The sequence below is a fragment of the Cnephaeus nilssonii genome (genome assembly GCF_951640355.1).
Source record: "Cnephaeus nilssonii genome assembly, chromosome: 18".
Lineage (NCBI taxonomy): Eukaryota > Metazoa > Chordata > Mammalia > Chiroptera > Vespertilionidae > Cnephaeus > Cnephaeus nilssonii.
Window position 1 is genome coordinate 4,334,768 of NC_137089.1, and position 25,101 is coordinate 4,359,868.

Consider the following 25,101-nt stretch of genomic DNA (forward strand, 5'->3'; position numbering starts at 1 on the left):
GAGAGAGGAGAGAGGAGAGAGGAGAGAGGAGAGAGGAGAGAGGAGAGAGGAGAGGAGAGGAGAGGAGAGGAGAGGAGGGACTGAGGGAACGAGCCCACTGCCGCCCCACACTGTGCCTGGCTCACCTCACTCTCCATCCTAGTGGGACTGTCCCCATAGGATGGACCAGGAGCCGAGACTGAGCAGGGACGCTCCATGGCCCACAGGTAATCCGAGACCAAGCCCGGCTGCGCCCGGGGAAGCCTGGGGACACAGCCCCCTCCTGCCCTGCTCCATAGCTTAGGAGAAAATCCCTACAGGAGAGAGGCATCCAATTCCCAGCCCGAGGCCAGGAACGAATGAGAAGAATCATCGAGATCTTGCTGAAGGATTAGCTAGACCAACAAAGCCGGCCTCTTCCTCACAGGAGAGCCAGGACTTTCAGCCATCTCTCACCCCCCAGGTCACCCATCTCTCATCCCCCAGAGTCCCCTGCCGACCCCGAGGCACAATCCCGGCCTCCCAGCCTTTGAGGTGTGGGGGTGCAGAACAGGGAGCCTTTGTTCTCTAATTAGAGCCTGGGTCTCCCTGAGGCTCAGGACAGGCCTCTCCCAGAGCCTGCACCTGCCAGAGCCCCTCCGAGGCAGCCCACCTGCCACTCATGGAGGCTGGCCTCTTGATGAGAGGGGAGGGTCACATGACCCAGGTCTTTCCTGGGCATATAAAGGGCTCGTTCCCAGCTTGTTCAAAGCTGCAAGGAGCGTTCATCCAGCTTCGTCCCAGGGGACCTGCAGGGTAGGCACCCCTTCTCCTGATGGGGCGGGGGCCAAGGCGGGAGGCAGGGAGGGTGGGGGAGGGAGAATAAAGGTAGAACTGGGTGAAAAAAGAAAAGGGAGTCGGGAGAGAGGAAAAGAGAGAGGGAAGGAGAGAGGGAGAGAAGTGGAGGAATGGATAAAGACGGGGGGGGGGGGGGGGGGGCGGCGGGGAGCGGCTGCTCCCAGGGGTGTCTGAGACCCGACACTGCTCCAGGGTGTAGCCAGCAACCCAGGGTGCCCCAGCCCTTGTCCGAGGAGCTGCAATGCCCCCAGGCGCCAGCTGGGGCCTCTAACACAGGCCTCACTTCCTAGGCGGGGACTGAGGCTCAGACAGGGCCGATGGATTCACCACCAGCTGAATCCACTGGGGAACCATCAGTGAGGGCCCTGCAATCCCTCCCCCGGCACCTGGTGCCCGAAGGTAATCGTGCTTCACGGCCGGCCTCCCCCGCTCCCGCTGCGCCAGGCAGGCGCCGCATGTACAAGGATTAGCCCTTAACTAAGGTGACCAGATCTTTCTCTTTCCAAAAATAGGGACTTTTTTAAATTTTTTATTTTTTTTAAAATATATTTTATTGAATTTTTACAGAGAGGAAGAGAGAGGGATAGAGAGTTAGAAACATCGATCAGCTGCCTCTTGCACACCCCCTACTGGGGATGTGCCCACAACCAAGGTACATGCCCTTGACCGGAATCGAACCTGGGACCCTTGAGTCCGCAGGCTGACGCTCTATCCACTGAGCCAAACTGGTTTCAGTGGGACTTTTTTTTAAACGCCGTGGGACGCGGGACAAATTGTTAAAAATCGGGACTGTCCCGCCAAAAGCGGGACGATCTGGTCACCTTACCCTTAACCCTCCCAATGCCCATGAGGAACCGCCACGTGGGCATTTCACCGCCATCGAACGAGCTGCGGGCAGCTTCCACCCCGGCCCAGGGCGCCCAGTGAAGGCAGAGCCTAAGCCGCACCAGGGGGTGCCCAGCGGACAGCCCCGCTCTGGGCCTCCCCACGCTGCGGCCTCGGGTCCTGGGAGACGGCGTGGGAGCCGGGGCTCCGGGGTGTGCAGACCAAGCTGAGGCCTGGGCCCCTCAGTCCCCTGGGCAGCACTCCCACCCGCTCTCTCCCCCCCCCCCCCCCCCGCCAGGGCCACGGGCAGCCCAGCGGCTTCCTGTGCAAATAGGAAAGGCATCTTCCCTCCAGGTGGGCACAGGCCTCCAGGGGGTGCTGGGTGCTGGGTGCCCAGGAGGGGGCAGCCCTGGCCGTGTCCCCCCGGATCCTAGTGTGCCTGTCCCCGATCAGGGCTCTCTCACCACTGCTGGGCTTCCCCTTTCCTTAGCTCAGCCGGGGGTGTGCCGCGGGCCTGCCGAGCAGGTGTCACAAATACCGACATGTCCGGGGCCTCAGGACCCGGCTGTTTACTTTGGATTTGGGGTCCGGCGGGGCAATTTGGGGGAGTCACGTGCATGGGCTGGCCTCAGTGTGCATCCTGCGTCTGGGGCGCCGTGGGCCCCGCAGGGGAGCCTCGGTCCCCGCCTAGGAAGTGAGGCCCGTGTCAGAGTCCCCAGCTGGCACCTGGGGGATGCTGGGTGGGGCACCCACAGGAAGAGGAACCCCGTGAGAGAAAGGGGCTGTTCAAAGAAATAGGCCCTAAAGCTACTTGTTCCTGATTGTGGGAAAGTGGACCGAACATCACATGGGCCGTGTCCGCCTGAGGGTGCAGCTCAGCGGCATTCGTGCATCCACACCGTGGCGTGCCCATGGCCACATCCGCCCCCAGAGCATCCTCACCCTCCGGCGCTCACCTGCGCTGGACCTCCAGCTCCCACTCGCCCTCCTGGGCCCCGTTAGAAAGGACGCCCTAGAGCTGGGCGGGTGATGCCCGCGATGAGGCCCCTTCGCTCACCTGCATTCTGATAAGGAAACGCAGAAACTCCAGTCAAGTATGTGCCATCCCAGTGGCCGTCACCCCGCCTGTCTCCCCTGGGCATCGGGACCACCCCGGGAACGTGCCCTGAAATGAGCTCACGTGGGAAAAGCTCCAACATCCACCCCCTAAACGGCGCCCCCTCAGCGAGCGGGCTTGGACTCACACGGGAACCGGGGCCTTTGTGTAAGAGCCGCTGTTCACTGGGCCTTGACCGTGGCCGACACAGCGGTTGTTGGGTGTTGCCATGCGTTCAGCCGTTTCTCTCCCCCAGGCTCCGTTGTGAATGGCCTCACAACAAGCTGATAGGCAGGTGCCATCATCAGAATGAGCAGTGGGCCTGGGGCGTGCGACATTTCTACCATCCACTGCCCATCCCTGAACCCGGCGATCCCGTCTGTGAAATGAGGGTTTGGACTAGCCCAGTGGTCGGCAAACTCATTAGTCAACGGAGCCAAATATCAACAGTACAACGATTGAAATTTCTTTTGAGAGCCACATTTTTTAAACTTAAACTTCTTCTAACGCCACTTCTTCAAAATAGACTCGCCCAGGCCGTGGTATTTTGTGGAAGAGCCACACTCAAGGGGCCAAAGAGCCGCATGTGGCTCGCGAGCCGCAGTTTGCCGACCACGGGACTAGATGATTCTAGGGCCCCTTCCAGCTCGGACATTCTGGCTGCTCTCACTGTGGACGATAAAAACCCGACTTAGCAAGTGCCGGGTGTGACATCAGCCCAGTCGGGTGGCTGTGACTTCAATGGGGTCCTGTGGAATGCCACCAAGCCGCTCGCCCACGGGCTTTCCATCTGGAGACGCCCCAGGCCTACCCTTAATTTTCAGTCTGGGCTCAGGGCTGTGACAAGGAGTCACTCAGAGCTGACTCTCAGAGCAGAGAGCCTGTCTAACCTCCAGGTTAACCTGCTCTAAGGATTTGTGTGGCTACACAGGTTATGAGAGCATTATGTGTGAACAAGAGCAGATCATAACCAGAATATTAGAGAATGCTTGAGCTGAGCGGGGATCCCAAAGAACTCACATCTTACCCTTTTTTATTTTTAAAAAAATATATTTTATTGATTTTTTACAGAGAGGAAGGGAGAGGGATAGAGAGTTAGAAACATCGATGAGAGAGAAACATTGATCAGCTGCCTCCTGCACATCCCCTGTGCCCACAACCAAGGTACATGCCCTTGACCGGAATTGAACCCGGGACCTTTTAGTCCGTAGGCCGACACTCTATCCACTGAGCCAAACCGGTTTTGGCACATCTTACCCTTTTAAAATATATATTGATTTCCAAGAGGAAGGGAGAGAGAGATAGAAACATCAATGATGAAAGAATCATTGCTTGGCTGCCTCCCGCATGCCCCACACTGGAGATGGAGCCCACAACCCGGGCATGTGCCCTGACTGGGAATTGAACCACAACCTCCTGGTCCATAGGTCAATGCTCAACCCCTGAGCCACACTGGCCAGGGACATCTTACCCTTTTGCATTCATGCAGCCCACATTTGTTTACAGCCCAGGCCGTGCTGGGCCCTGGGGTAGGCTCCCAGAGCAGTGATCCCACAGCCCACAAATGCCTTCTCCTCTGACACACCTTCCTCAGTACCAAGCCCGCCTCCAGGTAGAGTGGCCCACCTCAGCCCCAGGCACCTATGCAGGGCCTTGGGGACAGGGGCAGCCTTTGCCTCCGGGAGGACAAACAGGAGGCAGCGCCCCCCGCCCCCCCCCCCCCCCCCCGGGTGTGCAGCCCTGCAGGGGGCGGGCTGAGAGCGGAGCACAGGCCGCGTTTCAGCCCCTACCTGCTGGCTCGGAGCCTCACTTGGGCCCAGTGTGCCACATGCACGGCCGTCCCCAGCAGCCCGCGTGTGCCACATGATCACATGATCACATGATCACACTGTCTTATCATCACACTTGGTCCTAAAAGCACGCTCTAACGCAGAATAGCCATGCTCACGCGCCCCCCATCTGGCATTCTTTAAGGAGTAACGCCCCCAGGGAGTTAAAATCAAAGCCCCTCTGGTCAGGGTTTCCTCCCTGGGAAACGCCTGGCTGCCCTGCTTGAGCGCAGGCAGTGCCTACGGGGTTAACTGCTGACCTGAGCACTGGGCAGCTGTGATCGACATGGGGTGGGAGGGGGTCCTGGATCCTGCCCACCTTGCCCCTTGCCCCCCATGGCAGCCCTGAGACACAGCCCTCTGACCCCTGGGACAGCAACAAAGCGTTCAAATCGCTCACAACCAAGGCCAGGAAGCAAGAGGGAGCATAATTTGCTGGCAGGCAGCGCCATCACGCCACGGCCAAATTTCTGCCCGTCGGGGGACGCTGGAGGAAGGCGCAGGCCTGTGGAACAGGAATAGGAAGGCTGTGCATCGTCACGTGCGGGTCACGTACCATTCAACGGGCCCCCGTCAGAGCGGAGCCCTGCTCGGCTGCCTCCCTGGCCAGCGGCCTGTAAACACGGCACAGGTGAGGCGTGTTATCCTCACCCTGCGTGCCAGGGTCCCTGCCCCCTGCCTGACACACAACGAGCGACCGCGGAATGAACGAATGAATGAACGAGATGTTTCCTCAAGGAGCATCCATTTTACAGATGGGTAGCCTGAGTCTCTTTGGTGGCAGAGTGTGTGTTAGGGGCAAAGCTTCATGGGACCAGACGCCTTTCAGGCTTTCTCCTTTGCCCTCACTGCCTCGTGGGACAGGGCTCCCGTGGGCTCTTATTCCGGGGGTTTCTGGAAGCAGACTCTCATACCCTGCTGGCCTCTCTCCCAGGAGGCTGCTCCTGTCCTGCCTCAGTCCGTCCGGGGCTCCCACGATGGCTGCGCTTCTCCTCCTCGGCTTGCTGATGGCCCCGGGTGCGGGTGAGTGTTGGTATCTTATGCCGCCTTCCTGCTTAGAGTGTGATTACTTCACCTGGTCACTGGGACGGATCCTCAAACTGCCTCTGATCTGCTGCCCACGTCACCCCCTCGCCTAACGAGTGATGGCGAGCGAACATGAATGAGAAGCTGTCGGGTTGGTGCAGCTCATCTCCTGAGCTGGTGCCTGCGGCATGGAGATGAGGTGGGAGCCCGGCAGCACAGGCGAGGGGGCCGGTGGGCGGTCTTCTCTCCACCGGCAGCACCCTCCCCCTCGCCCCTGTGCTCAAGGCCCGCTGTCCCGTTTGGCTGCTGTCCTTGGAGCGGCCTTGCACCCCGTCATCCCCACTTTTGTAGGTTTGGCCAGTGTAAAGGTGGAAACTTGCACACACACCCTCCCCCCCGTTCTAACCTTGCGTCCCCTGCCACCAAACCTGGTCATCGAAGTTCACTTCTTGGCAGCTGGGGTAACAGCAGCTCCATTGGAGTCTTGGTTTTGACTCTGCGTCTTCGGTGCCGTATAATGTTCTTTCTCGTCCGCATGTTTGTGTAGCTCTCAGCACCCCAGCCCACTCTTCCCTCCCACGGCGGGTCGGGCACTGTCGTCACTGAGGTCGGTCTTTATCTGGGCCTTGTTCTCTGTCCGTTCTCACCTTCAGGAAAGCTCGGGACCAACACACCCTCCCCTCTAAGGCAGTGAGAGTGAGGCAGGGGGATCCACAGACATCACTGATCCTTTATCTTGGCCACGACCCAAGTTAGTGGACGGTACAAGAGGTTTGCTTGCTACCCAGAAGCTTGTCAGTTGGAACTACAGCATAACCTCTACGCAAGACTCAAAGTCTTCCCTCAGGTCCACACCCTCCTGGACTCCACCCCAGACCTTCTTTCTAGGGCGGAGAGGACCAACCGCCAAGAGAAGGTGCTGGTTCAAGTAGGAGATGGTTGGGCGGAGCGAAGCAGGGGCCAGATCGAGGACAGCCAGTGGTCAATGGGTCTCGGTCTCATCTATAATAAAAGCGTAATATGCAAATCGACCGAACGACCGACCAGCAGAAGGACCGTCCGGACGACCTTCCGGATGAGCATGCTATGACACGCACTGGTGCCAGGCCAGCCAAGGCGGGTGTGATGCGATGGGTCGGGGGAGCCCCACCATCGCCCCATGATCGCCCGACAGAGGGAGGCCCAGGCCACCGGCCAGCGATGCTGTAGTGGGTGTGCGGGACTGGCCAGCAATCTCCCCACAGAGGGAGGCCCAGGCCAGCCAAGCGATCGCACCCCACGCCTGTCGCTCACAGAGGGGGGTAACCGGTGGAGGGGAGGGGAGGACAGCGCCACACAGATGGCAAGCAGTGGCAACAGTGGGGTTGGGGCCAGCTGCCGGCAGCTGGGGGAAGGAAAGCCCTGATAGGCCCTGATCACCGGCCAGGCCTAGGGACCCTACCCGAGGGGTCCCGAATTTCGAGAGGGCGCAGGCCGGGTTGAGAGACACCCCCTCCCCTGCACAGAATTCATGTACAGGGCCTCTAGTTGTCTATAAAATGCTGATGATGATAATACCTGCCTCACAGCATGGGCAGAGGGCGGCTGGGGTGATGTGTGCAGAAGGAAGCCAGGAACCGTCCGAATGCGAGTCACCGTCGCTCAGGGCCACCTTTTGCTGAATCGGGAGCATCATTCTGGTGAACTTCCTCATGTTCCTGGGGCCTTCCTCCCTCAGGTAGTGAGAGTGAGGCAGGGGGATCTGCCCTGAGTGCGTGCGCCAGTCCAGTCCCTGAGATAAGCAGTTTGAAATCCAGGGTGACTTTCCAGGCTGCTAATGAAGATGTGTGGGCGCCGATAACCTGAACGCAGGAAGGAGCGTGCGTGCAGGGGGCCAGCATCCCTGTTAGCACATGTCAGTAACAGGGTCCCCTCCACCCTCCGGAACAGGGTCCTCATGACCAGCTGCACAAAGGAATGCCAGTGAAGGAATTGTCAAGGAGCTGGCAATATTTTTTAAAAATATATTTTTATTGATTTCAGAGAGGAAGGGAGAGAGTGAGAGAGAAAAATGAGAGAGAGAGATCCATGATGAGAGAGAATCATTAATTGACTGCCTCCTGCACAACCCCCACTGGGGATCGAGCCCACAACCTGGGCATGTGCCCTGCCTGGGAAGCAAACCGGTGACCTCCTGGTGCATAGGCCGAGGCTCAATCACTGAGCCACGTGGGCGAGCCGGCAGCATTTCACAGTTGCTGTGGAGTATTCTTGCTGTTGGCGGCTAATGCTCTCTAATGGTTTCTGAGGCAGTGGGGCCAAACGCACCCCAGCAATCCCATGGGCTCTGGGATAGGGTCTCACATGGAACTGAAGTCCCCAGCCCCTCCTGCTGGGAAATCTGCTTTATTTCCTTCAAGCGCCACCGCAGACCCCCAGCCCCCCAGCCCCCGGCAGGCGCTAGGGAAATATGCACCGGATTGGGTTTGCGTGCATCCTGGCTGCCACCCCGGCCTTCGCCAGCCAGCGGGCTGGGGCACGTTCATACCACCCCCCTCTCCTCCTCATCAGGGAGCCACCCTCTGGACACCCCCCACCGTCCGCACGAGCTGCCCCCAGGACTCTCCAAAAACCTCAGTAAGTATTCCTTGAACTCCCCCTGGGAGCCTAGCGGGTAGGAAGTTGCCGGGGGTCTTGGCAGAGAACATGACCCTGATGAGCACGCCTGAGGCCACTTGCTGCTGGGACGATGGCAGGCGAAGGGAGTCAGTGAGATGCGAGAGCCTCCCCCTCAGCAGCAGCCCTGGGGTCTGACCCGCCATCCGTCCCTCCTTTGAGACAAAGCTCAAAGCAGGTTCCCATGGGAAGACAAGTGTCTGCTGAGGGCAAACCAGGAGGAAGAAGTCATGGTGTAGCCAGAGGGTTAGAGGGTAACTGTTTTAGCTTCCAATTGAGCTCGGGTCTCCCTGGAGCAGAACCATCGGGAGATGATCCTCACGGGGACCGGAGGGTCCATACGTTCCCAGGTGAGGACCCACACGTGTCCTTTTCCTGGGTGATGACTTCTCAGGGGGTACTCCTGTGGCCCTCGCTGAGGAGGAGTGCAGAGAGCTGGCTGATGCTAGCTGAACAGGAGGCTCACTCCCATCTTGCAGGAGGGAAGGTGGCCCGAGTCCCCGGGTTGTGGTGTGCGATCCCCTCAATCGAAGTGATTAGCCCCACCCAGAGCCCATGACCACAGCCTCCCTCCTCACGGCATGGTCCCCATGGGCAGCGCCATGCCCACCGGGAGGGGTGAGGTAGACCTTCACACGCCCAGGCCACACTGGCCCTCAGGAGGGTCGCGGCCGGGAAGCGGTGAGGCAGCAGGCCCGGCAGGGCAGCACGTCCAGGAGCCCGGGGGTGGCTTGGGGCGGGGCCTGGGCGCAGGTGGAGCAGCCCGGGACCCTCCGCCTAGAAGCTTCCCTCTCCACAGGAGTCCGTGCCTCCCCTGACGGCTGCCTGGCTCCCACTGCTAGGCTGCCCAGAGGGACATGCCTGGTGCAGGAGTCAGTCCATCCATCCTTCCCGCCAGTCTGGGTCCACCCTACCATCCAGGGGCCTTTTGTTGTTGTTGTTGTTAAATCATTGAGCCGTGTTGCCTAGTAACAGAGGTCCCCTTTCATCTCATCAGGTCTCCATGACAACCCGTGTTACTAGAAGTTAGCCCAAGGTCAAATCTTTAGAGGAAGAAAGAGTTTTAGCTCCTCTTCACCCAGGGCCCGGACAGGGACCGGGAGAAACCACGGCTCCATCCTCTTTTTTCTCTTCCTTCCACTCAGATGCCACATTCTTCGATGGGATGTTCAAAAATGTGGAGAGTGCGACCGAAATTTTCGGTAAGTTCCATCTGAAGTGGCTTCTCACCCCTCCCCGCCCCGCCCCAGGTGTCAGAGCACACGTGTGTGTGGAAATCTAAGGAAATGACCTTGGTCTCCGCCCTTGGGGCTCCCACGGCTCCCAGCAGCTCCACGCGGTGGGACCAGGTGCGGAGCGGGGAGGTGGCCCCTGTCCTGCGGGTGCCTCAGAGGAGCTTCAGAGGTCAGTCCTGACCCAGCCTGGCCAGAAGGCGAAGGTGGGCCCGTTTTACAGGAGAGGAAACTGAGTCTAAGGAATTTCAGTGACTTGTCCAAGGTCACACGGCTGGGCATCCTCCTCGGTCCCGAGCTGAGTCCCCTCCTCCCAAGTCATCTCATCTTCCCTCCCCAACCAACAAGACGTGAGTCCTGAGGAGTGCAAAGGGCGTCTAGTATTCCATTTTTCAGCAACACAGCTATCAAGCAGCTGTCAATCATCGCAGTGGTTCCGATCACTGATCACTAAAATTACTAAAACTTCAGATGACACCGTGGTGGACACGAGCAGAGATGCTGAGTGCTGCTGGGTTAGCGCTGGGCATGAGGCTGCGCCTGCCGGTGCATGCGACTGAGCGCAGGCACCCTGTACGCTGTTAAATAAGTTTATGTGAACACACACCCATCTTTTTTCTTTTTTCATGCTTTTATTTATTTTTAGAGAAAAAGGGTGAGGGAGAGAGAGAAACATCAATGATGAGAGAGAATCATTGATTGGCTGCTTCCTGCACGCCCCCTACTGGGTATCAAGCCCGAAACCCAGGCGCGTGCCCTGATTGGGAATCGAACCTGTGATGGACGTCCTGGTTCCTGGGTCGATGCTCAACCACTGAGCCACACCTCTGGGCCACACAATCTTAGAGTGGCTTTTTCCATCAGCATAGAATCATTTCTTCATGCTTCTTTCAATGTATCTTCATTGTTGAGGGTGTTATATTTCTTCATGTCTATGATGAGGGCGTGTGGAAATGAAACACGGGGAGGGCGACTCAGTGAGGTAGGAGGCAGCTGGAACAGTTGGGTGGAACTGGTCCTTATGGGCAACTCTAGATGCCCCCCCCCCGCGCCCCCCTCCCCCTGCAGCTCCCTGGTGCGACCCCTGCACTTCAGTGCGGTGGGATCACCCCGCTTAGCCCTTAACGGTCCTGCGGTCAGAATGCCAGAGTGGAGAGGGGGTGGGCATGAGGTTTAGAGCCAAAACCCTGGACACCGTTTTCTTGCCAGTTTTGTTTGCAAAAGCATTTTAAAAAATAATTATTTTTATTGATTTCCAAGAGGGAGAGGGAGAGATAGAAACATCAATCACATCAATGATGAGAGAGTCATTGATCAGCTGCCTCCTGCACGCCCCCCACTTGGGATGGAGCCCACAACCCAAGCCTCTAACAGACTTCCCTGACGTTGTTTGGGCCAGATCGGGGCTCCATGCTCAGCCCTAGCCCACCTTGGAAGCCTGGGATGCCCACGGCCAGCTGAGAGTGATCATGTGACCTTGCAGGGACAGGGGGAGAAGGCTGTTCTGCTGGCGAGGAAGAAGGGATAGTGGCTGCGAGGTGGGCACCAACAGGGCCCCGGCTTCTCCGCCTGCTTCGCTTTAAAGCCGACCACAGTGCTGGGTCCACACTGGTGCTCGTAGGTTGAGGAGACACTGTGGGTGCAAGCTGCAGGCGGCCCGGGCGGCTCCCCCTGGACGCGCCCGCCCTGCTCTCCCCGCAGACTGCCTGGGCTCCCACTTCACCTGGCTGCAGGCCGTCTTCACCAACTTCCCGGCGCTGCTGCAGTTCGTGAGCGGCCTGCGCTGCGTGGCGGGCCTCTGCCCCCGAGACCTGGAAGACTACGGCTGCGCCTGCCGGTTCGAGATGGAAGGGCTGCCCGTGGACGAGTCTGACAGGTGAGCAGGAGCCGGGCGGCCCGGCTGGGACGTGGCCGAGCGCACACTCAGACAGCTCCCTGGATGGGTCAGGCGGTGTCTGGGTTCTGGGACTCACCGCGGGGAGACTGCCTTCCTCATCTTCACGTTGCAGTTCATCTGTGACCCGCTCGCGTCCGAGGGCGTCATCAAGAGCCTGTGTCAGGCCCGATAGGCAAACCTTTCCTTTCGTTTCTCATCGTGTGGGTCCCCTGCTCCAGAGCCACCTGGCTGCTTGCTCACAGGCAGAGCCCAGTGGCCCACCCGCCCTGCCGACGGGGCCCCCCCGAGCTGGAACCGGGAGCCTGGGTTTAACCAGCCGCCCAGGGGCTCTCCCGCATAGAACGTGAGAACCCTTTTAATTCATGAGAGTCCTGGCCACAGACATGTAGCGAACACCACCCATGACCTCTGTGCTTAACATAAGCAGACGCCCCCCCCCCCCCCCCCCCCCCCCCCCGCCTCGGAGAGGTGACAGCTTCGCGGGGATAGGGAGGGAGTAGAAGTGCCCGCGAGGGGGAGGGTCTGCTCAGGCACGTTTATTTGTGCCCGCAGCCCCTGGCACGTGGAGCTCATAAATTAAGCGATGACGAGGTGGTCAACTTCCCATTGCTTTTCAGAGATGAGAAATGAATTGATTAGAAAGCGGTATGTCCTTGATCGACAAGGACTAACGGCTTTGGAATTAAAACACAGACCTGCTCCATCTTCAAATCTCCGAGAGGGTGTAGGTCACCTGGCCCAAAAGGCAGTTTCCCGTTGCGGGACCAGGAGCGGGCCGACCCCGGGAGCTGCCCCCCGACTTCCAGGAGCGGGAGGCTGGTTCTGCCCGGCATGGTGCCTGGGCCATTTCTGGGAACACGTTCCTTTCGGGGCCTCCCTTGGCGCTTCCTTTAATGATTAACACCCCGCAAACCTAGAAGTCAAAGAAGCGAAGCAGTAATTCATCACTGTCTCCGGCCCAGAAAGGCTGATCAAAGCACGAGGGCGAGAGACCGGCAGGATTCTGGGTCACGCTCAGCTCCAATTACTTACACAGTCAGCTGACGGGGACGGGGTTCCGGGCTCCTGGAGGGCGGGCTACTGCCACCTTGAACTTGCACGCTGGGCCGATTGCAGAAATAACTGCTGCCGCTTACTGAGGGCCTGACGCATGGTGGGATCCCTATGGATGTTTCTTGAATCCCCCAAATCCTTATGTTGTGTGCCGGTGCCACCCGACCACACTGAGTCTCAGCCAGGCGGTGATCAGCCTTGACCTTGGCAAATTACAGAGCCCACGTCTCAGTCCTCACAAACGTAAAGGCTCCTGATGAGAGCAGCACCTGCTGCACAGGCAACATACTTCCAGTATTGTGTGTGTGTGTGTGTGTGAGCACCCGAGTGTCTGACACAGACCCCGCTGGAACCATCGGGAGGCACGGGGTGATGGCAGGCTGCCTGCCTCCCTCCTGCCCCTGCCCCCTCACTCCCTCCTGACCCTCCCCCACCCCCAGCTGCTGCTTCCAGCACCGCAGGTGCCACGAGGAGGCTGCTGAAATGGACTGTATCCAAGACGCCACCAAGGTCAGCACAGATGTCAACTGCGTCAGCAAGAAGATCACGTGTGGTGAGCATCTCCAGGTGCCGGGGGCAGGGTGGAGAGGACCGTTCGGAGGTCCCCGTCTGGACAGGCCCAGGCTCTGTGGCATCTGTACCTTGCACAGTGGGTGTGCAGTGCGTGCTTTCTGAGTTGACACACAGCTAGTCAGCAGGTTATTTGATTTACCATTTTCACGTGTTGCGACCCAGGGAACCTGGGAAGGGCAGTTTGCTGCCTGAGCATCAGTGGGGTGATTATTGCCTCCTCTGAGCCGCAAGTGAGGGAGGAGACACTCTGCCTCGGAGACTTATGGGGAGTTAGCAGGTGCCTGCTGGACGGTAAGGACGCAGCGGTGGGTGAGGAGGGAGGAACTGCCGGGTGAGAGGCCGGGGTGGGTGCTGCATCAGCGGCCCCCCTGCTCGCTGGGGCACCCGGGCACTTTACTTCAGTCTCTGGGCAGCAGCAGCGCAGGCCCAGGCACGGAGGGCAGAGGGGCAGGCGCGTTGGCGGTGTATCTCGGAGCCGCCCTTTTCGGGTGCCTCCCTGGTGCCACTCGCTTCGTTCACAGCAACCCCATCTTCTAAAGAACCTGTCACACGGGGTCGCTGTCCCCAGCTCTCAGACCGGAGGGGAGCGCAGAGAAATGGAGTAACTCGTTCAGAGTCACATCAGTGCCAAGTGGCAGAGCCAGGGTTTGGGTCCAGGCGAGGCTGGCTCCACAGTCCAGGTGTTGGCATGGGCGAGCTGGAGTAAGGAACGTCCAGGATGGGAGAGAGGCACACAGTGAGCACTGAAAGCATTCACTCACTCATTCATTCATCACTCATTCACTCATTCATTCACCATTCACTCATTCATTCATTCATCATTCACTCATTCATTCATTCATCATTCACTCACTCATTCATTCATCACTCATTTATTCATTCAAGAGATAGGAGCTAAGCACCTACCCAAGTCCAAGACAAGTGTGTAGGTATTGGGGACATCCTGACATTCTGGAATTTTATCATGGTTGTCAGGCTCTGAAAATACCGAAAACAAATGATATCGCCATTAGACAGTGACAAGAGACGTGGAGGATACGGAGTCAGGGAAAGGCATGGGAGGCTGGGGTGGGGGCACCTATTGAAGTAGGAAGGTGGCGAGAAGGTGACAGCTGAGCACAGACAGGCGAGGCGCATCCGGGAGAAGAGCCGTGCGGGTGGACAATGCAGCACCTGGACCCTGAGGCTCGAGGGGCCTGGTGCTTGAGGAATGGAGGCCAGTGAGTCAGAACTGGGGTGAGGCAGGAGAGGTCGGAGAGGGAGCGGGATCCATGGCTTTGACTTTGAGTTGGGAGGGTCTGAACACAAGCACAGACGTGGTGATGGTGTGACCTGAGTTTTCAAAGAATTGTCTTGGCTCCTGTGAGAATAGACGCCCAGCCGGGCAGAGGCAGGGAGAGGGGTCAGCAGGCCACCCATGTAACCCGTGGAAGAGGCGGGGGGTGGCCCAGGATAGGGAGGCGGAGATGGGGAGACGTGGGCCGACTCTAAAGTTTCGTGGGAAGCAGAGCCCATCAGATGGCCCGATGGCTGGGGTGTGAGTGAAGGAGGGTGCGTGGGCCCAGACTGGACCCACACCCCAAGGAGACGGAGGACACCTGCAGGGGGCGCGGGGTTTGGGCGGGCAGGTCGGAGCTCAGCCTTGGCGTCTGCATTGCCTCTTGGGACTCCAAGGGGCTCTGCCCTTGGTCTGTGCAGAGTCCAGGGACCCTTGCGAGCACCTGCTGTGCACCTGCGACAAGGCGGCCATCGAGTGCCTGGCCCAGTCCACCATCAACTCCTCCCTGAACCTGCTGGACACCGCCTTCTGCCTGGCGCCGCCTGCGGGTAGGAAGCGCCTGGCCCTGCGTCCGTGGTGGGCTGGCGGTGGGCCAGGAGCTGGTGTGGGTGCCGTGTCTTCAGGTGCCAAGCCCAGCACCTCACGTTCCCCACCCGCTGCTCCGAAGGGTTCCTCTGCAGAGACCACCCGCAGGCAGGAGCTGACGAGCCTCCTGCCCAGGTCAGGCCTCCGAGGGAGGCGGCTGCTCCTTGGACTTGAGGGCCCAGACGACTGATGGAGCCGATGGAGGCACCTGTTACATGTTCACTAAAGTTCCAACGCTCTCCCAGCCCCAACAGCATGGGTGCCCGGGGGTGGGAAGTTCAGGGTGCACCCCCACAGAGCGTCCCTCGTTTCCTGAGCTGGGTCTCTCAGAAACAGTCCTGCAGTGCTTGGTTAAGAGGGAGCTGGTGTGGGTGTGGATGGTGGATTTCTGGGTGTACACATGTGATATAGTGTGTGCATGTGTGTAGGCAGGGGCATGTGTGTTGCATCTCCAGGTCTCCCGAGCCCAGCGGTCTTTTTTCTCTGCACCTGCCTCCACTTAGAACAGTCTTCTCGGGTCAGGACACCACACTCCACAGCCAGGCCTTCGGGCTCGGCAGCCCTTTCCTTGTCACAGCCTGTGCTCCAGTGTCACCCTCTCCAGAACCCAGAGCCTCTGGAGTCCCTCTGAGCTGGGGCCTGGCTGGCACCCTGCGTTCTGGGAGGTGTAGGAGGCGGGGGACCCTCAGGCGGGGGAGCAGCCCTTCTCCGGCAGCACCCGCACAGCCCCTCCTCCCTGGGCCCCGCAGTCCCCACCCAGCCCGTTCTGGGCTGAGACCCTGGGAGGTGGTGTGGACACTGTGTCCGTCACTCATTGCCGCTGGGGCTCTTTTTCAGCGGAACCTGTGGAGCCCACAGACGCCAGCCTGGTGGCCCTCTCAGGGGAAGGTGAGTCAGAGGGCCAGGCTGCGCCCCAATGCCCCCATTTCCACTGCAGTACTGGACTACTTGCTGCAATGACCCCCCTCAGAATGGGAACAGGTGGGACAGCGCGTGAGGAAGTGTGGTCACCATCACGCGATGAAGCGTGACGTGTTGGATTCGGGCAGATGTGGGATTGAATCCTGCCTCTCCCGCTTTCAGCTGTGTGACTTTGGGAGCATGGTGCAACCTCGGCACCTTTGCATAGAGCAGGGTTCGGCAAACTTTCGGTAAAGAGCCAGGTAGTAAACGTTTTCGATACAGGTTCTCTGCTACAGCGATTCAACTCTGCCACTGTAGCAGGAAAGCAGCCGTAGACAATCCATCACTGCATGGCTGTGGCTGTATGCCAATAAAACTTTATTTACAAAAACAGGTCAAGGGCCAACCCCTAGTTTGCCAACCCCTGGAAAGAGATGATTATACCTGACTTCAGGATGGCAGAGGATTGCATGACAGAGAGGGTGGGAAGATTCTGGGCTGGCATCTTCTTCTAGAAATTCTAGTGGAACTTTAAAAATCAGCACATACCATCAAATCACATGCAGGACACTAGACAGCTTGCTTGAAATGTCTAATACCCTTAGTGCTCACACAACTTTATGAAGTAACTGCTATAACCTTCATGTTGCGATGGAGAAGGAAGGTGTCCAGGACACAGCTGAGTGGCAGGGCTGGGATTCGAGGCCTCCGGTGGGTCTTTCCTTACTTCTGGAATCAACTCCCCCTTAGGCTGCCTTTCCTCCAGGACTTGATCCATTAGGGCCAATACCGGCTCTTTCTCCATTTGCTGGTTTCTTTGCCTGAACACAGGACTGACTCCCATCTGGCCCCTCATCCACTGAATGGGAACAGAATGGAGCACCAATGAGCTGACTGATAACTGGTTGTTTTCTCTTCACAGTGTCTGCTGATTCCAGAGCTGACCAGCTGACCACGCTCCCCAGGACAAGTCAGCTGACCCCTCTCTCCAGGACAAGTAAGCAGAGGGGCCTTCAGAGGACAGCATAGAATCACCTGGAGAAATGCCCCCCAAATAAATACTCGTGCTCAGGTCGGTGGCCACTTTTTGATAGAGCCCAGAGGGAATCATTATAACCCGTTGCAGATCATACAGGAAACTGAGGCTCTGGGGGTTAAAAGTTCCAAGTCACCCAGCAAGTGATTTGTTCTGGTCTCTAACCCTAGACTTGAGGCTAAGACTTGTTTTCTTCCCATTCCCTGACAGTGACTCACGGAGAACAGCCCCTTACCTAAAATACTAAGCCAAGAAATACTAAGATGGAGGAAGCTGTCCTAACATTTACTTGGCTTATGATTAATGACCATGGACACTTTATTACTAAGTATAAATCACTGATAATGACTATTTACTCATTACTGAGAATGGTTACAGGGCGGAGACATTGTTGAGGTTCTGGGAGCCCATTTTCACCCCCATTTTCCAGGTAAAGGAAAAGCTCCAAGAGGTGGAGCCGTCTGCCCGGGGTACAGTGTGGATCCCTTTCCCTCGGAGTCTGGGCACCCGGCCTTCGAAGGGAACCACCTGGCCCAGTGCAGAACTCCTCTGAGTCCCCATCAGCGCACGTCCAAGCCTGATGGTCTCATCACACCTTCATAACCCTGACCTCGGACACAGAGTTTCAGGCAGCTCCTTCCTTTCCAGAGCGTGTTGGGAGGAGCGACCACCTCTGGTTCTTCGTGGTTCAGCCAGCAGTGAAACCGTAGCCTAGCAAAGGGGTTCACAGGGTCACCGTTAGCAGGTGACTGGATTTGCATTCTGCCACTTTCTAGCCTTGTGACCTTGAGCAAGTGACCTTTCTCATCATTGTACTAACTCATGGGGTTGTTAGGAAGTTAATCTGAGCAAAGCACTTAGTGCTGAACCTGGTGTACAGTAAGCCTAGCCGCTCAGGCTGCTGTAACAAAATGCCATGGACTGGTGGCTTAGAAACAAGAGGTGTATTTCTCATAGTTCTGGAGGCTGCAAGTCCGAGGTGGAGGCACCAGCAGATCGGTGTCTGGTGAGGCCGTCTTCCTGCTGTGCCCTCACAGGGCTCTCATCCTATTCACAAGGACCCCACCCTCATGACCTAGTCACCCCCAATGGCCCCACCTGCTACCACCACCACATTGGGGGCTAGGGTGCCAACCTGGGACCCGGGGGAACGCGATCACTCGGTCTGCAGCGTAGTGCGAGCTTGACTATTGTTAAAGCAACAAACTCATTTCACAGAGAAGCAGGCTCAGCAGCCTTCCTGGGGCCACACAGCAAGCAAAGGGACTCAATTCTTCTGCCACATTTTTCCCTGTTTAAAAAAAAGTTTCAACAGACTCACCTGCAGTTGAGTTTCCAGCAAGCCTGTGTGTGTGAGGGGGAGTGGGTGGTGAAGCTGGGGTCTCTTTTTGGCTCAGCAGTGACCCCACCAACACCAGCTGTCCCGGGAGGTGGCCAGGGGCAGAGCCACGACCACACGGCCTCCGGTGCCCGGTGGGGCGGGGGGTGGGGTGGGGGGAGCTGCCTCTGGGAGCAGGTGGGGCAGGCCGGGGCTGACACTTACCTGTCTCTCTCTTGGGAGCAGAACCACTCCAAGACCAGGAAGGCACGGAAGCCGCGAGGACCACCACCCCTCCAGGTAAGCACGCTCAGCTGCTCCCGCCTTTGACCAGTTGCTGCCCCCATATTAGATCAGGTGTGCCCCAAAGAGCCTGAGAAAGGACACCAAACTCCATGTGGAAGAAGTCAGGGAGCCAGTTTACCTGTAGAGCCCCAAGGAGTAGACAAATGAAACTAAGAGGCTGATCCATTCACAGAAAGAAAGGGAAACTTACCTGCTAAGGAGATGCCTTGCAAAAAAGAGCTCTATCTCATTTTCCATTCACATCAGCTGCAACCTCACATTACAAAGGGAGCACTTTAATATCTGAAGATACTGTCTTCCAGTCTCCCCAAGCGTATCTACAGCAATGCCCAGGCCTCACCCGGTGCTGGGCACGGAGCTGGGCAGCAGACGGGGGGGATCAGCCACTGGTGCTCCTTTGTCTGGACCAGACTGGGCTGGAGGAGTGGCCTGTGGGACGGAGACCCGGCTGCCTCCAGCTGAGGGCAGGTGGGGCTGACTGACCCTGAGACAGGGGACCCAGACGGTTCCAGGGAGCCTGTGTGAGGGAGCAGGCCTTGCCGGCCCGGTGCAGACGCACACTTAATGCCGAGTGTGGCCAGAAGCTGTGGCAGCGTGCTCAGGGTGTGAACAGTGTTGCTTGCCGATGTGATTGTGGCCCATGCGCTGGGTCAATTTCCCCATCATTCTTGTCCCTTCACTTGTTGACACTGTGATGGGACTTCACTGGGCTGGCGCATGAGCGTGGATATGACACAAAGGTAGGCCTGAGGGTGGCGGTTCTCACCCACCGGATGTCATCCAGCTCTGACGTCTGCAAGCCCAGTCTGGTGCTTCGTTCCCAAGTATCTGTCTGCCTTTGGCCCTGACCTGGTGCCCGTCCGCAAATCTCTCCTCGGACCCCTCTTGGACATGGACTGTCAAGTTGTGCATTTTCAGGGTCCGCAGAGATGGCTGCCACAGCTGGAGGCGTGACCGTGGTCCCCGGCGGCATGACATCTTTGGGGCTGGCCGTGCCATCCGTCAAAAGTGGTCCAGAGGAGACGACTGGGAAAGGTGAGCAGCAGGCAGACAGGAGCCTGTCCCCTCCCAGCCTTGAGCGCCTTCGATTAGGCGGTTAACTAGGCCACTGTGTCACACTGACCTTGGCATGTCACTGTGACGGGAAGGTGCAGACGAGACTGGGAGAGGGTGCGCGGGCCGGTAGGCACCCGGGGCTGGGGGCAGAGCCGGAAACGGCAGGCCCTGGCCCAGCGCTCACCAGCACCGTCCATGCCACGGTTTCCTGGAAAGAACAAAACACTTGGGTCTTGGTAGTCCTCCGCCTTGGCTCTCCTCCCTCGGGTGCATCCCGAAGGCCCTGCGCCCCCACAAGCCACGGGCAGCGGGACCCAGAGGCGGCGTTGGTACTGCCTTCCAGTGAGCCACGCAGGGCTGTGCAAGGAGCTGCATGTGGGGGAGAGGGGAGATGGGTCTTCTTAGTCCTTCCCACCCAGACTATGAAGGTGGGGTTTTGCACAGTACAGGAGGGGGAGAAGGGTGGGGAGAGAGAGATGCAGAAATAGAGACAGAAAACCAAGGTGTGAAAGACAAGCCCCACAGGTGTGCTGACCTGCGAAGCCAGACAGCCTCAGAGGACAGCCAGGAGCCCGGGTGCTGGGTCCTGCTCAGTAGTAAATGCGGCCCAAAGAGCATCTGCAGCCCTGACGAGCCCCCACACCGAGGTGGGGGGGGGGGGGTAGCAAGGAGCCTGGGCAAGCAGAGCCTGTGAGAAAGATGTCTCTGAAAGACGACCATCCCAGACAGGGCCTGGGCACAGGACAGTGTCCCGGAGTGGGGAGGGGGCGGAGGACGCAGACTCCTGGCACAGCTGCGGCCACGTGGAGCCCTCCTGGGAAGGCCGCGCTGGCACTCCCGGCTGCCCGAGTCCTCCTGTCTCACCAGCCTGTGACGGGCCCGCTGTCCCGCACCTGGGAGCGGGGGAGGACACACGGGCGATGCCGCAGCTGGGGCAGATGCTCTTCTGCCTGACCGCCCGGTGCCCCGAGGAGTTTGAATCTTACGGCTGCTACTGTGGGCAAGAAGGACGAGGGAAACCCAGGGACGCGCTGGACAGGTAGGTGCGCGAGGGTGGCCGGCGGTGGCGCCGGTGCTGCCTGCAGGGGGAGGCGAGAGCCCTCCTCACCTGGGCGTCACTCGAGGTCCACAGAGAGCTTGCTGCCTGCCTTACCTCACTCGGGTGGCTCGTTACGTCAGGGGCCCATTTTCCGGGTGAGCAGCTGAGGCTCAGCCTCATCGGAGGTCATCCACCCACGAAGGGGCAGAGCCCGACAGACCAGCCACCTGAGGGGGGTCACGCTGCAGACATTTGTGATGAGCGACAGAGGGTGGGGTCTCACTGATGTGCTCGGCCAGAGGCCACGCTGAAAGTAGCTCAACGTTTGCATTCTGGGAACTGGATTTTCACTTTAGAGTCTTGTGCAGTGCGCAGCCTGAGCCAGCACATGAGTGCGCTTGGCGTGCAGGAACCAGCCGTGCACACGGAAGGGAGGCCCGGGCTCCGCGCACTGGGTAGGGGTGCGGGAGGAGCAGGCCCGGGGGTTCCCGGGCAGCTGGGAGCCGGGCAGTGACGGCTTCTCCTCGGTCGTAGGTGCTGCTGGTCCCACCACTGCTGCCTGCAGCAGGTGGGGAGGCTGGGCTGCCGGCGCGGGAGGCTTCCTCGGCCGCCGGTGGTGTGCGCGGACGGTACCCCCAAGTGTGAGTTTGTGGGCCTCCCAGTGGGTCATCCTTTCACCCAGCGCAGCACCATGACCACACTCGGGTGCAGACGCTCTCCCAGCACTTCTTCATCCATCACGGACCTAACACGTCTTCCCTGTGAGGCACATGTTAGACCCCCTAGTCCAGTGGTCGGCAAACTGCAGCTCTTTGGCCCCTTGAGTGTGGCTCTTCCACAAAATACCACGGCCTGGGCGAGTCTATTTGGAAGAAGTGGCGTTAGAAAAAGATTAAAAAATTTGGCTCTCAAAGAAATTTCAATCGTTGTCCTGTTGATATTTGGCTCTGTTGACTGATGAGTTTGCCGACCACTGCCCTAGTCCACGGAGGGGACTCCAGTTCAGAGGTGACGTCGGCGCCTAGGGCACAGGGCTGGCACGTTACAAAGCCCGTGCGCACTGCGTGCTCACCGCGTGCCGTCTGCCCCAAGCTCCTGCTGTGCGCGAGTTCATCCTCACAACCGTCCAGGCCAGAGCACCAGGAGGCTGGCTCCCAGGTCGCAGAGGCGGGGCCGAGGTCCAAGGTCACAGAGGCAGTCAGTGCTGGGCTGGTTGGGACGTAGGACCCACTGCCTCGGACCTCGAGCCGAGTCTCCCCCAGGCCAGCGGGCTCTTCCCCAAGCAGCAGAGCCCTCTCCCGCTGACATCTTCCGAGGGGCCCCGTCAGGACGGTGTCCCTGGCTGAAGGGCCAGGTAGGCTGCAGCTCCTCTCTCTCCTGGAGGCTGGGGCTCCTCTGTGGTGGTCAGGGCCTCAGGTGGGATGGCTGGAAACTGCCACCCCCCGGGCATCACTCTTACAGCAGAGCGAGGTGTCAGCACTGGCCTGTCACATTCTCTGGCTCCATTTCCTCATCCCCATGACTGGATGCATTTCCCAGGTGCTTTGCAGCTGAAAAGGAACTGCTCCTCTTGCATTTCACAAGAGCTGGGCGAGGGCTGGTTCTCCTCTGCATTTTCCTGGGGAAGCCTCTGGGGGCCGTCAGTCCCCTCCCCCTCCTTCCTCTGCATGCACCTCCTTGTAGTCATGCGTGCCTCTCACTTCCCGGGAGCTCCCTCCCTTCAATTTTCTACTTACCCAGCAACCCTTCCTTGGGAACTGGGACACAGCGAGCATGCAGGATCCCTGCCTCAAGTCCCTCAGAGCCCGGAGGGGAGAGAGACAAGGCAGTGACTCCCTCATCTCATGTCACACTGCTAACAGGAGGTGGGGCCTGCGGAGTCTGCAGTGAGGATGGGAGAAATCAGAGCAGGGAGGTGAGAGCTCAGGTTTCCGAAGGCCTTGCTGGTGTGGATGTTCCAAGAAAAGAGAAAGGAAAACCGAGGCATTTTGGGGACTCTTGGCAGCATAGGGTCAGCATGTGGTTCTGTCTGGCCAGCAGAGAGAGAGGGTGGGGAGACTGCTGAGGGGGAAGGTGAGGCGGGAGATAACAGGTACCAGATCAGGAACGCAGACCGAAACACTGACATTCTGTCCTAAGGCGGACCAGGGGCGGAGGATGGGTTGAGAGCCCATGGGTGACAGATCAGAGAACTATTGTCGTGATATGCAACCACACCGTGAGGTCTCACGTGCCCAGCTGAAGGCTCTCAGAATCCAGGAACACTGCATGTGCAGCTCAAACTCCCCCAGAGCTTCAGGGATCTGGTCCCAAACCTTTGAGCTCAGTGCCCATACCTGGTGCAGGGGGCAGGTGATGGGAGGGCACCTGGAGCCTGCTCTGTGCCGTCCCGACACTGGGATTGGGCGGAAGGGCCGAGGGCTCCAGGAAGCAGGCTTGCGTGTGTCCACTCTGCTCCTCTTCTCCCCCTGCTGCCGAAATGACACGTGTGCCCGGGCTGATGGGAAGGCCAGTGTCTGAGACTTGGAGGGTTGGTGTGATGAGAAAAGCCGGTGGATCTGGTGGTGGGTCCTTCATGGCAGGATGAGATGAACAAATGCAACGGGCCAGACGTCTTTGAAGCTGCAGGTACCAGGGGAGTCTGTGCAGGAGGCCTGTGGCTAAGCACCCGGAAACACGTGTCTTCCTGAGTCTCACGGGTGCTGTCCGCCCACGTCCTCAGCAAGCGATGTGGTAGGGTGGCCAGGCCAGGCCAACAAACATACTAGCAGAGAGAGAAGTTCTGTTGTGCCAGAGCCACAGGTGGGAGCCACTGCAGGGGAGACGCGGGCTTTCCCTAGGGCCTCCAGGGAGCTTCTGGAACAGCGACGCCAAGGGGACTCGTGACCAAGTGGGAGTCCATCAGGAGAAAGCGAGAGCATGTCCAGGGGCGGCATCAGTGCGTGCTGGACGCTAGAGGCTCAAGAGGGGGCGGAGGCCACTGGGGGCTCCCGCTCCGTGGCTCAGGCTGCTCCTGTTCTCGCCTCGCAGGTGTGGGCCAGAGCCTGTGCGAGAAGCTGCTCTGTGCCTGTGAGCAGACGGCGGCCGAGTGCATGGCGTCGGCCTTCTTTAACCAGAGCCTCAAGTCGTCGGGCAGCCCAGAGTGCCAGGGCCCCCAGCGCCCCTGCGAGGACGGAGGGCAGGGAGCGCTTTCGGCGGCCTCCCTGGGCTCCAGCTCCGAGGAGAACAGCGAGGAGGCCCTGCCCCCCACCGCACACCTGAGAACCAGGAGATTTCTGGGGAGGTCACTTGGTCCCGTGGGGGCCAGGCCACAACCTGGCCCCAGATAGAGCCCCAGAGAAAATGACAGGCACACCTGCTCCCGGGCGCCGGGGGCCTGAGCCGCCTCGCGGTCTTCCCCTGAGCAGAGGCCGGGGGGAGAGGGCCTGGTCCCTCCGCTCACCTGGGAGCGCCCCTGCAGGAGGCAGGCAGGTGCGGCGCCACACTTCCTGCAGCTCAGACGGAGGCGCAATAAATATCCAATCAGTGCTTTTGCTCCCCTGGTTGTGTTTTTAAGAAATGTAGATACTGGTGCATGAACACTAGTAGACTGCAAAGGTGAGAGGAGACAATGGGGGTGGGGAGGGGGGAAGAGTCTGTTCCCTAATCACTGGAAGCTAATTTTCTTCTATTAAAAACAGAAGGGAGTGTATGTAGTCAGCCAGTCTTATGAGATCACCTATGAGTCATCAATAACTCACCAGCGATGGACTCGGCCAAGGGCTGAGGTGACAGACAGCGCTTTTGGTCCGGGCCCTGAAAACACACCCGCATTCTAGTTACTAGGAGCGGGCACATGTCTCCCTCCGCCCCACGATGAAGAATCGCCACTCACCCGTCTTGGTCCTGGACTTGTTTTCACAAATGAGGGTTTATCCCAGTGGCTGGAAGGTCAGGAATGAAATGCCACTCTTGATACCACAGAGTCTGTAAAAAACTGAACTAGACCCACCCACCCACCCACCGACTAGTTGAGATTTATTCTGTACCAGGCAAAAGGCATCCCATCTTTAAAACCCCTTCACTGACCCATTAAGCAACACGGGGTTATGTGAAATGATAGCCTCATGCTTCCACACTTAGTCCCGTCCTTAAGTATCAGACGAGGTGGTGCCACGCTGGACGGCTTTTGCCAGCTCCACGCCATCTGGTCCACCTCTTGCTCCAGACACTGCGGTGACACCCAGGTCCCGAGGCTCTGACCCGCCACACTGGGCGGTGGGGTCTGACAAGGCCCGCCACACCTCCTACCTGCTGGCCCGGCACTTCTCTGATGAGGCGTGGGGCCCCTTGGAAACTGCTCCGCATCAGGCACACGCAATCCAGAAACAGGGGGAGTTCACGCCAACGGGGCCTTGACCATGAGTAGAAGCCGAAGGCTACACGCTTCCCTGCCTCCTCCTGAGACGCCTTAGACTGTCGCGGAGGCTGGATCTGCCGTCACCCAGTGATGGCCACGTCATCGACGATCCTCTTCACCAGCCTTCTCCATGTCAGAGGTTCCCTGGGATCATGCCCAGAGAAACCCCTGCCCATGA

At 58.9% G+C, this 25,101-nt stretch overlaps 1 protein-coding gene across 1 annotated transcript; it reads left to right on the forward strand.

Annotated features, from left to right (window-relative positions):
* Positions 1–5,543: 5,543 nt before the first annotated feature.
* Positions 5,544–24,495, forward strand: OC90 (otoconin 90; the record flags this gene model as incomplete). Its single annotated transcript, XM_079796297.1, has 12 exons — positions 5,544–5,589; positions 8,143–8,208; positions 9,393–9,449; positions 11,181–11,355; positions 12,870–12,982; positions 14,701–14,829; positions 15,704–15,754; positions 16,692–16,766; positions 19,288–19,464; positions 20,353–20,524; positions 21,059–21,165; positions 23,555–24,495. 12 exons carry the CDS (start codon positions 5,544–5,546, stop codon positions 23,851–23,853), a joined length of 1,467 nt encoding a protein of 488 aa, XP_079652423.1. The 3' UTR covers positions 23,854–24,495.
* Between the last annotated feature and the right edge of the window lie 606 nt (positions 24,496–25,101).